We start from the raw sequence: 18,804 nt of genomic DNA, 5'->3' as shown, positions 1-18,804 counted from the left end.
AACGGAGGTGATGCATTGGTACATACAGACAATAATGTTCTTACGTTGTGCAAGTCTGTTGTCTTTTTCTGGAGAGATAATCCTGCAGAGAAATGGTAAAAAAATGAAACCACAATGAGTATGCAGTGTTTCAAATCAATTTGATCAATGCAATTTCTTTTTCACAACATCAGCAATAAATAAAATGGAAACTTGTTTTCCGCTGCTGTGCGGAGTTCCTGTATTTCTTAGCTCTACTAAGTTGAACTATTGTTGGTAGTAAATATGAAGTACATCCTGTAGAATAGTCTGATTTTGAGGATGAAAAAGTTGCAAACAAGTACAGATACATTCAAAGTACACCGCCCCCATGCAAAATAATTAAATATCCTCCAGCGCGGCATTGCCGGGGTGACCCTGGTGCCCGGCAATACCACCGTGCAGCTCATAGAGACTGTATTTGGAAGGAGAGGTGCACAATAAGTCATTTTGGAGGCAGATTTCAAGGATATACAACATTGACATCAATGTGGTCACAACCTGAGGCACAAAATATTTTTCTTCTGTGGTCACAACCACAAAATAGTTTTTTCCCTTAAAAAAATATAGGGTAGGTGTGGGTAATATGGAGCCCCTAAGCCAAAGTCCCGATAGAGCCTATACAAATAGACAAGGAAAATTTCCAAATAATGGTTTATTTAGACAACCAGACAGACTACATCCACGTGCAGTTTGGGTTGAATAAAATCAAAGACATATGATTGAGGGGACAAATAAAAATATGCCATCAATGTCCATATTCCCCACGTTGTTTGGAATATGGACCCCACCATTGGGGTAATATGGACCTTGGGTCCATATTACCTCAATGTGGTAAGTCCAGTTTCTTTTTGACAAATGTTCCCTGGGACAAATGTTACTTTCCGATTTTTCAGTGAACAACAACCTTAGCGACACTCGTCACAGACGAAAGCACCTATACCCTCATAGTCAGTTTCGTTTTCGTGGGCCCATTGCTTGCATTCACTGCATTGGATCCAAGAAAATTCAGGTGGATCAACAAATAACTCATTGCAATATATTCAGTAGAAATTACTCATGCAGTTTTCAGGTCCTTTTCTGTGTTGCTTAGCAGACTTGGTAACCTGCTTTCGAACTGGAGGACCGTGCTTTGTTCGTGGTCTGTTGCCTTTGCTTGCCTCTACCTGCCCCTACAGTGACCCATTACAAATTTTATTCAAAAGAATTAGGCATAACGATAAAGGTCAGATTTGTTTATAGTGGAATTACGTTTAAATTGTGTTGATAACGCTTTTTCGGGGCGAGTTAAATCTCCGACAGTGCATAGTCACTGTCGGATTTTTATACAGAATCAAGTGTACATGTTATCGGCTGTTAACAAACAGCCGATACTTGACGGCTACTTGGACCATGCCTAGTTTTGCTGAGTCACATATTTCGATGCAGAAAAATTTATTTGATTCAAATTTTGACAGTGAACATGCTGTTTTGTGGACTTATTCTATTAGCTTCCTGTGTGGGGAATATGGACATTGACTGTGGGGAATATGGACATGGGTCCATATTAGACACTACCAAAGGGTCCATATTCCCCACACCATGCCTCTCGATCATGTCAGCATGCCCAGTACATATGGGCTGGGATGGAGTTTTCTACACACAGTGGTGCTATAGACAGCTCTCATGTGTACTCAGCCAGGGACACCACTCATCAAACAAGCGGGTGACTACATATACATACACAGTACTGCATGCTTATGAATTGTAAAATTTGAGATGAAAACTTTTGGAAGTTTGCACTTACCGTCATTAAAGAGTTTGAATCACCTGCAGTTGTTCACTTGCTGGTCGGCCATACTTGTTTATCCTGTGATATGGAGACGAGGCTTGATACAGTGCATCATGGGGAATTCAGTGGGGTCCATATTCCCCTGGGGTCCATATTACCCCCACCCACTATATATATATATTTATACAAACCTACTGTGGTAAATTCTCTAATTTGTCTCATTAACCTTGTGCCGTGTCTGTCCCGTGTTCCCATGTAAATGAATAAGATTAGATAATCAAGATTCATAGTAAATCCGTATAAGGGATTTACTTTATATCTGTTACTTCCATTTTGTCGTGTGTGTGTGTGTGTGTGTGTGTGTGTGTGTGTGTGTGTGTGTGTGTGTGTGTGTGTGTGTGTGTGTGTGTGTGTGTGTGTGTGTGTGTGTGTGTGTGTGTGTGTGTGTGTGTGTGTGTGTGTGTGTGTGTGTGTGTGTGTGTGTGTGTGTCCCTCTCTCTGTTGTAGTAAACCTTTTGTTCATATAAACCTGTAAGTAGCCATTCTTGGTACGGGGCCTCCATTGAGCAATTTGCAAATTTAACAAAACTTATGAAGCAGCCATCCATACGGATGAGTTAATACGTACATTTTCCTCTTGGAAGGCAAATTTAACGGTAGGCAACGTCAGATCATTCCACAAAGTGCATAACAAGTGTGTATCTAGTCTCAGGAGAGCCAGAAAATAACATCTGTCCAATCTCAAGAATGAACTTTCAAACTTGTCTCCCTCCTCGAAAACCTGGTAGTGCTGTGTCAAGTCGGTCTCTGGAGGTAGCTCCCCTTCCATTCTTTCTCTCATTTCAAATTGAACCACAGCCGACTCCACTTACGTGGAGGCCGAATGCCTCAATTCTGCATTTGCTTCAAATGCCCTATACTACAGGTCTGGCATCCTTTCCCATGCATTACAAACCCAAACTATCTGCCTGCAGAAAATAAGGCCAACTCCACTGATGAATTACTAACTTCCATTCTCGAAGCCAACGTGTGGTTGCCAACAAAATACTTTCATCTTCTCTCCCTGTCAAGGCTGGAGTACCCTCAACATAGTGTTCTCAGTCCCATCATCTGCGTTTGGGATGTGACCTGGCTCTTGAGCTTGGTGGTGTGGGAGTAGAATATCTACAATTTAGATTGTTAAATTTTGTTTCTTAATTTAAAAAGGATTTCTAACCATTTAATCATTTTTTGCGAAGCATCTCGGGTAAAATATTCAAATTATTAAATACTTTAATAGAGGACTGACATGGATCGATGTTTTAAATGCCCTCTTCGTGCAAAACTGCTTCTTTAAACCAAAACCATGTGGAAGAAGGTCTACAGACCTCTGACTCTGAAGAATGCACACTTAATGAGCCTGGCCACCTGAAGTCATAAACTCACCCTCACATTGGCTTTCTTGCAGTGGGAACTGACTCCCACATATGGTTTGTGATGAAATTATGGGATTACTGTATATCTGTTGCAGTTCTCTCTCCTGTGGTCACGCCTTTATAAGTAAGTTGGTTTGAGGGTGAGAGGATTGTCTGTTTGAGACTGAGTTCAAGTTGGTAAGCTTCGTGTGCTTTCTTGTATGTGGATCATTTGCATAATAATGCCTTATATTACTGCTTGCTTATTGGCTGCCATTCTTTTGTAGATGAGTGGAGACATGATTGAATAAAAGCTCATGGTTACGGAGTTTGTGGAATGATCATTTTACCACATGGTTCTCATTGCTTTAATATGCTTTCTTATCTTAAATATGTTTCTCTCGAGCACATTAATTTCCTTGGCTGTGAAACTTGTTTTTCCAACCTCCCTGTGAAAGAATGCCCACCTTGGTATCATCTGATCAGGGTTCGACATCTGTAAACTTAATACTCCCTCCACCCGCTTGAAATTTATATATAACAAGACCGCTCGGAGATCCTGACAGGAATGCATTCGTGAGATTGCGTGAATATTTCCTCCGTGTGCACGTAAAATATTTTCTGTTTGTAACCAAGCTCTGTTTGTAAATGTGACAATAAATGTTAAATGAATGATTCAACTAACCCTGTCGTCTAACTTGAGTGAGGTTCGAGTTGTCAGCCATGACAGTGGGGCTTGTGGGCCCTGTGCTGCTGGATGGGAGGACCTATGTTTTGGTGGACCTGAGTGGGGAAAGGGGGGGGGGGCAGTCTGAGACATGGCAGACCCGAGTGGGAGTGGGGCCTGAGATTTGGCAGACCTGAGTTGAGGAGATATGACAGACCTGAGTGGGGGGGTGGGGGGGGGGGGAGATTTGGCAGACCTGAGTGGGAGTGGGGGGGCTGAGATTTGGCAGACCTGGGTGGGAGGATGCGAACTTTGGTGGACTTCCTCTTGCAGGGCTCCGTCCGCTGAGGATGTGGGAGCTGAGATTAAGAAATGCGCCGTTCGAGATGTGTTTGGGACACAGCCTGGCCTTGAAGCTCAGTGGGACTTGTGGACCCTTTGCTGCCGGATAGGAGTGCCCATGTTTTGTGGGAGTAGGGACCTGAGTGGGAGTTGGGCCTGGGCTGTGGCGGACAAGGATGGGAGGCCTGACCTTTTCTGGGTTTTTTTCCGACCCCACGATGCGCGTGAGGTGCCTGGTATCATGTCATTCAAAGAGGCAGCTTCCAAGTGTACAACAAATTTGGGAACTGAGCTTTGTGAGTCACCGTACCATGCCGAATATGGCAGCTTCAAAGGATGAGACTGAGCTGGATGGGATCAAGATGGATGAGATCGAGAAGGAAGATACCGTACCCCAGAGGCCGTTTCGGGGATGGCACAGGGGAAACAGACCATGGATGTGGAGACATGAGTCGTTGTTCCTTGCTGTGGTGGGCGTGGATGCTTATGAGGACCAGAGATGGCTCTGTTTGGTCTTGGGGGCTTGCAGATGGAGATGAGGACCAGTGGTGGTGATGCATGCACACACGCATTTGCGCACGCATGAGTAGTAGGAAAAGGGGAGGTTCTGGGACACATAAAATTTAACATTGGAGTCAATGGGGAAAAAGGGAAAAACTTATTGACTCACAGCCCATTTCCCATTAAATTACACCCTTTTTCTCCCTTTCAACTAAGCTCATTTTACCAACTACTAAAACACATTAAATATAACATTGAAGTCAATGGGGGAAAATTAAGGAAACTTATTGACTCACACCCTCCCTGCACTTAACATATTAACTCTCCCCATTTTTCATTATACTCGTACAGAGACCCAACAAATATTTGTGTTTCATTTTTAGGTAATAATTAAATCTCTTAAAAGCAGAATCGCCATCTAGAATGTTGACAAATGTTATATTAGAATTCAACACTCGGTTTAGGTAGCGCCGTTGAGCTGATATGAAATAATAAACTTCTCTAATGACCTTGTCTGAAATCCTCCAGTGCCACATATCATTTTAAGATTATAGTAAATTATTTTCCCCTCAATCTCTTGGCAACCATCAAAGTTTTCTGTCCACTCTAGGATATTACCTCCCAGAGCCTCCAACTTATTTGTATTTAAATTTATTCGCTTATTTGTTTTATCTACTTTTACCCCTGTTATTTTTTCAATACGACTTATTTGATATTTCTCACATTCATGATGTTTACATTTAAATACCAAGGTTGTTGTTTTCTCCACTCTTTGGTTTGGTTATTGCTTGGTTCTATCATTTATTTATTCATAAAAAAGGTGGCGGTAACCCGTTAAATTCCCTAACCCCCCTTTTTATCTTATCACATATACTTATATATTTATCTTATCACTTATATTTATCTTGTCATGTAGCGGTTACCGCTGGATGCACACAATCGCCTTGCACCGGCCAGAACACGGCCAGACGCGCCTCTCCCGGGCATGCCCGGACTCACTGTTCCCGGGCACGCCCGAACCTCCCGGGCACGCCCGGTCTCGTCTTTCCCGGGCATGCCCGCTCTCGCCTTTCCAGGGCTCGCCCAGAGCGTCCGGGCATGCCCGCTATCGCCTTTCCAGGGCTCGCCCAGAGCGTCCGGGCATGCCCGCTATCGCCTTTCCAGTGCTCGTCCAGAGCGCCCGGGCACGCCCAGCCTCGACTTGCCAGGCCGCAGCCAAACACGCCCGGGCAGGTCCAGACTCGCCTTTCCAAAGCTCGCCCTTGACACCCGGGCATGCCCGGTATAGCTTTTGCCGGGCAAACTTCCCGACATAAATGTGTATATATATTGCTGCCCGATAAACGGGCTGGTCAGAATACCTGAGCTGTTTTGTTTCAATAAAGCAACTCGGACGAATTCCGTCTTTGGTCGCGTCAATTCTTTCGACTCGCGTTGGAGCGCAGTTCCTTCAGTCACTTATATACTTATCTTATCACTTTTGCTTATCACTTATATTTATCTTATCACTTATATACTTATCACTTTTGCTTATCACTTATTTATCTTATCACTTACAGACTTGGCATTTAATATGGAATATATTTTTTTTCTTGACTTGGGTTTACTTTCTGAATTCAGTATATCAATCTGGTGAGTTTTTTTTACCCTTCGGTGATGTCTTTGTTGAAAGAACCGTGTCACTGAATGTCTTTCACAGAAAGAAGTCAATAACAGGATTATATCACAGGTGGTGTGACAAAATGTAAGGACAGGTACATTTGACGATTGGCTTCACAATCGGGTATACAAGGGTTGTTGTGTTCTGTATTAGTGGAAAACAACTGCTGCACGTCTACAAAAGTTATTGCCGCTTCCTCTGGAGATGGTCCGTCAACTTGACAATGCTGTTTGTCATGGAGTGGTGGCTTTACGAAATTCTGGCATGAAACAGCATGGCATCACTCAAGGTCAGGTGTCAAAGATCCTAAAACAAAATGCTCAGAGGGGTGTCCCTACTCCAATACCAAGGCCAGGACGTCCATGCAAAACCACAAGGAGAGATGATCGCCAGCTGCACCGGTTAGTCTGCAATGGCCGTACCAAGTCAGCTAATCGGCGTAGGGCTGAGTGGCATCAACTGACAAATGTGCCTGTATCCAGAAGGCTAGTCAACCAACGACTGGTTCAAGCAGGCTATCGTGCCAGGCGTCCCCTGGGAAAGCCACGCCTGACCAGACAACACAGCCAGTGCCGATTGCAGTGGGCCAGAGAGCACCGTCAATGGCAGCCAGGACACTGGAATCACGTGACCTTCAGTGACGAGTCTAGATTTCTGGTCTATCGTCAAGATGGCCACGTCCGAGTGCGCAGACAAGTGCATGAAGCCCACAACGAAGATTGTATAGTGCCAAGAGTCCAAGCTGGAGGTGGTGGGGTGACCATTTGGGCTGCTTTTCATGCAGGGGGCAAAACTGACCTGGTTGTTCTTTTTTTTTTTTCTTTTTTTTTTTTTGTATACTGAATCGAGGCTCGTGAAAGAGCTAACATTTACTTCACAAACAAATCAACCAGACAAACAAAATATATAAAAAGAGGGAGCGGAAGACAAGATGGGGAGAGAAGGGGAAGCACACAAACACAATATTTGAGAGCAGGGAGATGTGTGGAAGGGAGAGGGCTTGGGGGGAGGAGGCGTGGGAAGGGGGGGGGGGGGAAGTACAAAACACAAGGACACCAAGGACTTCCAGGACAGAAGTTGGTATTTCAAAAAAGTGGAATTGGGGTGAAATTAGCGGAGGTAGAAAAGATCAAGGTTTTGGATGGGGGAAGATAAGAGATGGTGGTGAACAGCTGTTTTAAAGACCTGGAGGGTGGAGTGGGATTGAAGAGAGTGAGGGAGTTTGTTCCAGAGGCGGGAGAAAAGAGGAATGAAGGAGTGAAGGTGAGCAGAGAGTCTTGATTTCGGCAGTTTGACCATAAGAGGGTTGCAGGCAGATCTTGTGCGACCTGTAGGAATATTTGCGGGAGAGAGCCCAGAGAGAGGGGCAAGGCCAGAGAGGAGTCGGTAGAAGACGGAAAGACCACCAACCTGCCTGCGGTGAGTGAGTTAGCTTCATCGCGGGAGATTCCAATGATTCTGAATGCTTTGGTTTCAACAGCGTGAAGACGAACTAGGTGTGAGACAGGAGCACCAGCCCAGAGGGGAGAGCAGTATTCCATTGAGCTGCGGATGAAAGCCTTGTATGTGGTGAGGAGCTCAGGTGTGCCAAGGAAGGACTTCGCACGACGGAGGATGCCCAGTCGGCGACTGGCTTTGGAGGCCAGATTTGAAATGTGGTTTTCCCAGGAAAGCTCATGGCAGATAGTGAGACCCAAAAGCTTGAGTGACAGAACTTCTTGGAGAGGATTATTCAGAAAGTGGATGGGAGGGTTGTCCAGTCGGTCTTTTCGGAGAGACATCGTAAGAGTGTGAGATTTGTCAGGATTTAAAGACATGTTCCACTTGTTTGCCCAGTCTGTGATTTTGTCCAGGTCTGCAGAGAGTGAAGAGGCTGCAGACTGCCGATCTGAGGGATGAAGAATGGAGCGACAAAGAGTAGAGTCATCAGCAAAGAGATACGGAGGATTTTCAAGAGAGTCAGAGAGATCATTGATGAAGACCAGAAAAAGCACAGGGCCCAGAACACTGGCTTGTGGAACTCCAGCCTGAACAGGAAGAGGAGATGAGAGAAACCCATTCAGGGCCACACGTTGACTACGACTAGAGAGGAAGTCCGCCAGCCATGCGTGGAGATTTCCATGGATACCAAAAGAGGAGAGTTTGGTGAGCAGATCGGGGTGCCAGACCGTATCGAAGGCACGTGATATGTCAAGGGAGACTGCTCTAATTTCCTGTTTGGCATTGAGGACCTCCATCCATTGTTGAGAAAGCAGAAGCAGCATGTCCAGAGTAGAGTGTCCAGGTCTGAAACCAAATTGATGATCAGAGATCAAGCCATTGGAGAAGAGGAAAGATTTCATATCTGAAGCAATGATGGATTCCATGACTTTGCTGATAATTGGGAGAAGGCTGATTGGTCTGTAGTTGCTGGGATCTGTTTTTGCAACTTTTTGTGCAAAGCGGTGATGTTGGCAGATTTCCAAGCAGATGGAAGATGACCTTCAGCAAAAGAGAGGGTGAAGAGAACAGAGAGAGGGAGTGAAAGAGCGGAAGAACAGGATTTTAGGACCCGTGGGCTGATGCCGTCAGGTCCAGTTGCAGAATCCGAGTCGAGGGTTGACAGAAACTTTTCCACCTTGTCAGGAGGAAAGGACACAGAGTCCAGGAGCAGCTGGGTACGACTGGGTACGGTGGGTACAGAGAGGGATGGGTTTGAGACACAAGATTTAGAGGCAAACACAGAGTTGAGGCATTCAGCTTTTTCACGTGTGGAGTCAGCTGTGTAGCCGTTTGAGGTGAGGGAGGGGATGGAGGGGGAACAAACACCAGAAACAGATTTGACCAGACGCCACCAGGATTTGGAAGAGGGAGACAGATAAGAGAGTTCGGTCCTGAGAACGGAGAGATATTGTTTCCTGGCTCTCCTGAGGGTGGACACACACCTGTTTCGGGGTTTGTGAAAGGAAATGAGATTTCCTTCCGTTGGATTTGCTTTCCAGGAGACGAAAGCAAGTTGTTTCTGGGCAATAGCCTCACCACAAGATTCCGTGTACCATGGACGGGAGGAAGGGTATGACAACTGAAGACGAGATGGGATAAATCTGTGCATGAGAGAGAGCAATTTACTTTGGAAGAATTCCCAGGATGAGTTGATGTCAGAGGCGGTAGAGATGGGAGACCAGTCCAGATGATTGATGGCTGCTTGAAGACCGTGCCAGTTGGCCTGAGTAAAATGCCAGACTCGTCGACGCTGAGGAGGCTCTCTGAGAATGGTCAGAGAGATGTCCACTTTAACAAGCACATGATCAGAAGAGCCGATTGGAGCAGAAGAAGAGCAGCAGACATTTTCAGAGAAGTTAGTCATAACCAAGTCCAGAAGAGAAGATGCTCCGTTGACTGAAATCCAGGTCAGGAACTTGACAGATTGTGTCAGTCCCAGTGAGTCACAGAAGTCCTTTGCTGAAGAGCCATGGCTGGTGAGAGAGGTACCCACACCCAGCCAACTGGCATGGTGACAGTTGAAATCACCACATATGAGGAAGAGAGAGTTGGGATGGGTAGATAGAAGTTGGTCCATATTCTCAGACAGCGAGATGTAGATGGAGTCATCACTGTTTGGTGGACGGTACAACACACATATGAACAAAAGGTGGGAGCGAAGGGGAAGCCGTAGCCAAAGGTATTCCTGGGGGTGAGGTGGAGAGAGGGCAGTGCAGGGCGAGTGAGGAAGAGAGTTTTTTATAAAGATAGCAACCCCACCTCCAGGACGAGGCTCAGGTCTATCATACCGGAGGAGGGAGTAACCTGGGAGAGATACCAAGGAATCAGAGACATCATGAAGGAGGAAAGTTTCTGTTAAGCAGATCACGTCTGGTTTGTCAGAAGCAACCTTTATGGAGAGATCAGACAAGTTTGAGCGAAGGCCCCGGATGTTTGAGGTCCATACTGTTAAGGAAGAGGAAGGGGGAGCATCGGATACAGAACAGGGGGGGGGGGGGAGTGGTAGGGTAAGGTGTGGAAGAGGTAGGGAGAGCTGTTGAAGGTGTGTCAGAGATTACAGAATAGCTTGGAGAAAGGGAAGAATGGGGCGGACAAAAGGTTTGATGGTGATTGAGAGCGGCGCAGTGAGGTGTTATTTGACGAGGGGGAAGAGCGAGGCAGAAGGTTGAGGGAGATGAAGGTGAAAGTTGGAAGGGGGAAGAAGCGGGGAGGATGCTTTGAGGAGGAGGGGTGAGAGGGGAGTCTAGGAGGGGAGGAGCGAGGGAGAGTCTCGGAGGGGAGGGGTGTGGGGGGAGATTTGAAAGGAATGTGTGATTGGGAAGATTTAGAGGGGAGGGGCAAGGGGGAAGATTTGAAAGAGATGGGTGATGGGGATGATTTGGAGGGGAGGGGCAAGGGGGTAGATTTAGAGGGGAGGAGTGATGGGGAAGTTTTGGATGGGAGGGGTGATGGGGAAGTTTTGGAGGGGAGGGGTGATGGGGAAGTTTTGGAGGGAAGGGGTGATGGGGAAGATTTGGAGGGGAGGGGCAAGTGGGAAGATTTGAAAGTGATGGGTGATGGGGAAAATTTGGAGGGGAGGGGCAAGGGGGGAAATTTGAAAGAGATGGGTGATGGGGAAGATTTAGAGGGGAGGGGCAAAGGGGTAGATTTGGAGGGGAGGGGTGATGGGGAAGTTTTGAAGGGGAGGGGTGATGGGGAAGATTTGGAGTGAAGGGGTGATGGGGAAGTTTTGGAGGGAAGGGGTGATGGGGAAGATTTGGAGGGGAGGGGTGATGGGGAAGATTTGAAGGGGAGGGGTGATGGGGAAGATTTGGAGGGGAGGGGTGAGATTGGATTTTGAAAAGTGTACGATTAATGGGAAACGAACATTTATTGCAAAATGAGTTTCTTGAGACATTCGAGTCAAAAATACGTTTGAGGACGCTGGAGTCTGATTTGGTGAGACAGAGACATTGAGATTTGGTGAGACAGATGGAGTGCTGGAGAGTTTAGGGAATGAATGAAAGATGCACTATAAGATATGGAATTTTTTTTTGGAATGAATAGATTTGGTGAGCAAGTCGAAAGCATCCTTTTATAGAAGAAGAAGAAAAAGGTGTTATAGAATATGACAGAATGCAGGTCTTCAGGGAATAGATTAGACATTTTTTAACAACGTGATCACGTGATCACAAACAACGTGGTCGAAGAACGAACGAACGAATAAACGAATAAGAACAGAAGGAAAAATGTTTTTTTTTTTTTTTTGAGGAGATTTTAAAACAAGGAAGTATGGGGTGAAAAGACCATGAAAAGCAGAGACAGGAAAGTAATTGCAGCGCGATCGGAGAACCGCTGAGACAAAAACAAAGCCTCAAGCCAAGGTCGGACACGGTAGCCTAGTACGACACTTAGGCCTCAGAATACGCGATATGAAAGACCGACGATTCTGTACACAGGTATGAAAAACCAACACCAAGAATACTATTAAAGACACCCCAAAAGCGACCGAGAGAAAGATACAGTTTCGACAAAAACACAATTGTGAAAAGTTACTTAACTTCGAAAGCGAGCGCGCATGGATAGCTTTGACGAGACGAGACCTCGAATTTTGCGCATGCGCATTCTGAATGGAAACCTGAACCAGTTCAAGTACAGGGTCATTCTGGAAGAAACTTTGCTTCCATTTGCTCGTGCAGCCTTTCGAGGAAACTTTGTCTTCCAAGATGACAATGCACGGCCTCATCGTGCTCGCATGATCCAACACTTTCTTGCTCAACGTGGTGTAGAGCATATGGAGTGGCCTGCCATGTCCCCGGATATGAATCCGATAGAGAACTTGTGGGCAGAATTAACGCATCAAATCGACAACTTGGACCAGCAGCCGACCTCTGTGCGTGAATTGCAGCAGACTATTGTCACTGCATGGCAAGCGATTCCTGTCCAAACCTTGGCAAATCTCGTGAACAGCATGCCTCAACGCGTACGTGCTCTCCTGAATGCTCGTGGGGGTTACACGAAGTACTGAACTGTAATTTTACTGTCCGTAATCCCAGTCATAATTTAGCTTTTGTTTTTGTTGAAAAAATGTTTGGCTAAAGTGCAAAATAAAGAGCTACTTCTGGAAAACGTACAGAAGTTTATCACAGTACTTGTTGTGGAAAACCAATCAGGTCCACACAACTTTAGTCCAACTGGTGGTTTAATTCCATTTTAGATCATGACATCATTCTGTAATACAGGAAAAGCAATAGGAATTAGATTTGGCATCACATGGGACCATTCATAACATTCAATGCAAGCAAGCTTAATATTCTATGCTGGCGTACCGTTAGCGAGTCTACCAGATGTAACATGTCACAGGAGAAGTCTCGGAGCACCGTCCGCAGCAGCAGGTCTTATAGCCGCGCCCTTAGCGGTGGCAACGAGCAGCGAGCATCACCCCGGGTTCAGTACGAATACGATTTCACTACATTCTCACACCCGTTAGAATTATACGGCAGAGCGGCTAGAAGCGATCGAGCGTCAGCACGAACAGGGTGCGGAACAGGGTATCAGTCGACCCAACCGTACCGGTCCGGGCGGCGAATTTCTCTGCCAGCACGTGTCCGAAATTCCCCGGGTACGGCATCACGTATCCCAGTGTCCCCGGCGTCGGAGGCGCCACCAGGGTCAGGTGACGAAGGGGGTAACGCCAAGCCGTCGGGCCCGGGTAGACGCGGTGAGGGGAGGGTCGGTAGACTTTCGGCGATGGGAGCGTCGGGCGAGTCCATAGTCTCATAGATGGGTTCGATCGGTTCGTCTGATTCCCTACTCGGGTCGGCGACCCCGCATGGGGCAAGATGACGTACGGAGACAGTAGTCTCACGGCCATCAGCCGTCATCACACGAGCATGCTCAGGATTAGCCTGGAGAATCTGCACTTTGTCCACTAGGGGGTCGTACTTGCTCGCGCGAACCGCCCGTTTAAGGTAGGCCGGCCCGGGCCCAGCGAGCCAACTGGGTAAAGACCGTATACACCCCGTGCTCCTGGGGTGGTGGAAAAGTCGCTCGTGGGGAGTTTGGTTGGTTGCCGTACACAGGAGAGCCCTGATCGAGTTCAACGCCGCAGGTAGCGACCAAGCCCATTTATCGAGGCCCCGGCCGAGGGTCCGGAGGTTGAGCATGACGGCCCTCCAGATAATCCCGTTGAAGCGTTCGATCTGCCCATTTGCCTGGGGTCTGTACGGCGTGGTGTAACTAGAAGCAATGTTATTTTGGAGCAGATAGCCGCACACCTCCTGAGACAAGAAGACCGCACCCCGGTCGGTAGGTACATAGGCCGGGTACCCGAACATTGAGAACAAGTTCTGTAAGCATCGCATCACCGTGGCAGCAGTCATGTCCACGCACGTATAAGCGAAGGGGAATCGCGAGTACTCATCGATGATAGTGAGCAGATAGCGAGAGCTACTCGACACCGGCAATGGGCCCTTGAAATCCATCGCCAAGCGTTCCCACGGCCTCGTAGCCCTAACCAGAGTCCCCATGGGTGGGTTATAGAAACGCGGTTTGATTTCCGCGCATATAGCGCAGTCGCGACAGATACGGCAGATATCGTCAATCGAGTATGGGAGATTGCCACGCCACACAAAATGAGCGAAACGCGTTACGCCCGGATGGCCCGCAGTGGCATGCAGCACACGTAGGCCCTCCAAAGAGGTGATACCCGCGCATGTAGCCGGTCTTGATAAGGCATCGGCGGCCCGGTGGTATACGGTATTTGATGGTGTAACAGAAGTCGGCGAGTTCGATACGCCAGCGAGTGATTTTCTCATTCTTAATGCGCTAGGCGTGTAAGGTGTCGTACATGAACGCAACGCTTTGCTGGTCCGTGATGATTTGGAAACACCGCCCGAGTAAGTACGGGCGCCATCGCCGAATAGACTCGACGATCGCATACGCTTCCTTTTCGACGACGAGTGTCTCCGCTCAGCGGTGGTAAGAGTCCGTGAAAAGAAAGCCACCGGACGCCCTCCTTGGGAGAGGGTCGCCGCGATGGCCTGATCCGAGGCATCACTTTCGAGGACGAAAGATCCGCTCTCGTCGATTGTCGCCACGGCGGCACGGGCGATGTCGGCCTTAAGGTCTCCAAAGGCCGCCAACGCGGCCGGACTCAGTGGGAAGGTGTCGCAGGCCACGAGGGGGCGAAGTTTCGCGGAGAAATTTTGTACCCATTTGGAGTAATGGGCGAATAGCCCGAGGTCGTGCTTCAGGGACGCCCGATCGCAGGGAGGGGCCATGTCGAGCAAAGGTCGCAGACGCTCCTTATCCGGAGCGACAGAGCCATGGGTCACGGTGTACCCCAGAAGATCTATCTTGCGTAGGGAGTATTGGCACTTATCCTCGTTCATAGTTAAGTGATACCTCTGCGCGACCTCGAGGAAGCGCTTCAGATTAGCAACATGGTGCCCTTGGTCATACCCACAAACTGTAAGATTGTCTAGGTAGATGAAAACATCGGTTAAGTGCTCCTTCGCAATGAGGTCATCCATGGCCCTCTGGAAACAGGAGACCCCGTTCGTTACCCCCAAAAGGCAATTGAGTAAACTGGTACAACCGCTGCCCCAACTCAAAAGCGGTATAGATACGATCCGCCCTAGAGATAGGGATCTGATGGTACGCACTACGGAGATCGAGAGTGCTATAGACCGAATACTGGGCCACCTGTTGCACCAGCGCGTCCATCCCCGGAAGGGGGTAGGCATCCAGCTGTGTAAAGCGGTTAATCGTTTGGGAATAGTCGATTACCATGCGTCTGCGGTGGGCCTCGCTTCGCACCACCAAGACCTGGGCTCGCCACGGCGACCGGCTAGGTTCTATGATACCGTCTTTCAAGAGCTGAGCCGTTTCGTCCGCAATGAATTGCATGTCGGCGCGAGAGTAGCGCCGTGATCTTACCGTGACAGGGGTACAGTCGGAGGTTAGATTGGGGAACAGCGAAAGCGGCTGGATGTCCATTTTCGCTAGGGCACACACAGCAAGCGCGTCCGCCCCCACAACAAGCGTGTCAGGCCCACCAAACTCCATTTCCAGACGTCCATGCCGCTTAAGAAAATCGTGTCCTAACAGAATATCAGCACATAAAGCAGGTAAAACCATAAGGTGTACATCAGGAAAAACCCGTCCCTTTAGCAAGAGTTTCAATCGGCATTCCCCCTTTGTGCTGAGTCGAAGCCCCTGGGAAGCCATGAAGATCCGTCTCGTAGACCTCCAGACCCGCCATCCATGCCTGAGCACTAGTCGCTGGTCGATAAAACTATCCATAGACCCTGTATCCACCAAGGCCCGAACACAATGGCCTTCGACCATGAGGGGAATAAGGGCTTGAGCCAGGCCGGACGAGCCTGCTGGGAGTGGGACTGAACCCCCCCGAGTGGGTCGGACGAGCCTCGCGGGTGGATCCTATGCCAGCAGCAGTTTTGCGGTCGTGGCCGGAGTATTCGTTGTCCATGGGGAATCCGTTAATGCCATCAGAGGGCTTTCCCATGCATTCCGGTGTTTCGCGATTCAAAATCTGACAATTTTGACGGGAAAAAGCCTCCGTAGTATTTGAAAACGCCTTTTGACACTTTTGGCAGGAAAAGGCCTCCGTCGTATTCGAAATCGCCTTTTTCCGGGTGAGGGCCACCGTTAGCTCATGAGCGACACGACGAGAACGTACCGCTGGGGCTTGGCGAGGCTCCAAAGCCCCTCGCGTGGCCCGGAGTCTGGTCAAGGACGCATACGCCGTGCCCGATTGAGGATGAGACTGTGGTGGCTGTCCGGTGACGCCCGCCAAGGTCGTCTGAGCGCCCAGGGGCCCGCAGAGAGGGGCCCTGCCCTTCGAAGCCGGGTAAGGCGCCGGGTTTCGGGCTCGGCTCGTAGGCTCCGCAATGAGCCCATTCAAGGTCGCGCGCGGCCGCGATCCGTGTGCAGTTTTCCGGCACACTTTCACGTAATGCCCCTTTTGCAAGCACAAATGGCATATTGCGTCCCGAGCCGGACACACGGGCCGGGATGACGTGGTCCCCCAGAGAAATAGCAAGTGGCCCCGCGTAAGGCCTTGGGTCTGGCCGTAGCGGCAGCCGTCAGGACTGGGTCTTCCTCCGGAGCATCCCGGAGTTCCGCGAGCAGGTCTGCGTCCTCGGCGGTAGCACTCTCCGGCCGTGCGTGTAGCGTAGTTCCCGCCAAGAGGCGCGTGCGATCATAGGTGTTCGATTGCAACCGCGCTTCGGTGTATACCTTTCCTTGCTCGAGTGCCGTAGCGAAGGTCAGGTCGGTCCTCTCCAGGAGCTTGAGCCTTAGTTCCTGGGAGGAGACCCCAGCAATATAGGCGTCTAAAAGAAGATCATCCTGAGACTGCGCATGAGTCCGTGGCTCCCTGGTGCTGTCCAGCAAGAGCTGCCGGAGCTCCTGGGCGTAGTGGTCCATCGGCTCGTTGGGTTGCTGACGTCGCATTCGCAGCAAATATCGAGCATACACCGGGCTCTTTTCCTTTATGTACAACCGTTTGAGCTCCGCGATCGAGAGGTCGTACGTCGCGAATTGTGCGATGGAATTGTACACCTTGTAGTCGATTTTTGAATGAAGTGTTGCTAGCTTCGTGGCAGCCGTCGGCTCGGTCTCAGGCTCCGCGAAATGATGCTCCAACGTTCTGAGCCAGTGCTTCAGTTGCAATCCACCATCCGGGGCTTGCGGGTCGGCACAGAATGTTGCAACCCCCAGCGTCTTGTTGCCCGCCATGTCGGTAGATTTAAAATGGAATTAAGTGTTGTGGAAAACTAATCAGGTCCACACAACTTTAGTCCAACTGGTGGTTTAATTCCATTTTAGATCATGACATCATTCTGTAATACAGGAAAAGCAATAGGAATAAGATTTGGCATCACATGGGACCATTCATAACATTCAATGCAAGCAAGCTTAATATTATATGCTGGCGTACCGTTAGCGAGTCTACCAGATGTAACATGTCACAGGAGAAGTCTCGGAGCACCGTCCGCAGCAGCGGGTCTTATAGCCGTGCCCCTAGCGGTGGCAACGAGCAGCGAGCATCACCCCGGGTTCAGTACGAATACGATTTCACTACAGTACTGTCTGTGAATTGCGTTCGATATCAGTTTCCATCACTTTCGAGGATCAATTTATTTGCTTCGAAATGTCAAATGTGGTTTTTGTTTCTTTTAAACGTCACATTAACAAAATCTAGAATAATTTCAACATAATTCCAATGAACTTTTGGTTCTGTCATCTTGAAAAGTAAGTTCACCCCCACAAAAAAAATATTCCAATTTAATGGCAAGTCTGTATATTTAGCTTATCACATATACTAATCTTTTCACTTACTGTATATACTTATCTTATCACTTTTGCTTATAGTGTAGCAGCATAGCAAACCTGTTGTGCATTTTGTGATACAAGCACCAAATTTGGCACAAATGTACATTAATATGTTGCGAACATTTTCAGATATTGGGCCACTTGAAATTCCGTAATTTTTTTTTCCAAATTTTTTCAAATTTCGTAATTTCAAATTTTTCGGGTGACACCGTCACAATTTCGGTCTTCGAGGCCGGCCGATATAGTGGGGCGGCTTAGCCCAAATATTCAAAAGAATTGTGCATTTTGTGATACAAGCACCAAATTTGGCACAAATGTACATTAATATGTTGCGAACATTGTGTGGTCAGCAATGAAGACGAGAGTCTGAATTACATGTATGCAAAAGACCTTGTGAACCAGTGAAGCAAATACACGGGTAAGCATGAATTAAATCTAGGGCATGATATAATTTCCATGATGTTTACCTCTACACTCAATGGTGGAAGGAGGTAATGTTTTGATCCCAGCTTGTCTGTATGTCTGTTTGTCTGTTAGTCCACAAAATTCCAGACAAAGCTTGTAGTAGTGGTAGTTGTAGTGGTAGTGGTGATAACAGAAATTGTTATATAGAACTGAACTTATATTATTATTATATGCAGAAAATAACTTCATTTCTATATGCCCTGCAGTGGACAGGTTAATTGGTTTATGCACTGAAGGGGTCACCCTGGTGTGCACTGCTGTGTTCTGCCTCACTGAGTTGTTCAGGTATGATGTACTCAGCACAAGCTTCCGGTCGGCCCGGAGGTGGGGGTGCGGGGCCTGTCACGGAACGTCAAAACAAACGGCCTGCCGGGGCCGCCCAAAAGTCGGGCGTGAGGGGCGCGTCCACTAATGGAACGCCTCTCGCTTCCCAGATCGAGGGCCACGTGGTCAGGAGAACCTCGTCCCTTCCGGTCACACTTTGCCTATCGGCCGGCCTCGAAGACCGAAATTGTGACGGTGTCACCCGAAAAATTTGAAATTACGAAATTTGAAAAAATTTGAAAAAAAAAATTACGGAATTTCAAGTGGCCCAATATCTGAAAATGTTCGCAACATATTAATGTACATTTGTGCCAAATTTGGTGCTTGTTTCACAAAATGC

General features: G+C 48.1%; 1 protein-coding gene across 1 annotated transcript in view; it reads right to left on the bottom strand.

Annotated features, from left to right (window-relative positions):
* LOC137430253 (beta-1,4 N-acetylgalactosaminyltransferase 1-like) overlaps positions 1–18,804 on the bottom strand; it is a 199,121-nt gene that overhangs the window by 99,962 nt on the left and 80,355 nt on the right. The window contains exon 4 of the mRNA XM_068120978.2: positions 45–82. Within this exon, the coding sequence (XP_067977079.2) occupies positions 45–82 (38 nt within the window). The remainder of the gene's footprint in view (positions 1–44; positions 83–18,804) is intronic.

This window comes from Myxine glutinosa, chromosome 6, assembly GCF_964187855.1.
Source record: "Myxine glutinosa chromosome 6, kmMyxGlut1.1, whole genome shotgun sequence".
Classification (NCBI taxonomy): domain Eukaryota; kingdom Metazoa; phylum Chordata; class Myxini; order Myxiniformes; family Myxinidae; genus Myxine; species Myxine glutinosa.
This window is presented reverse-complemented; position numbering and strand designations above follow the sequence as displayed.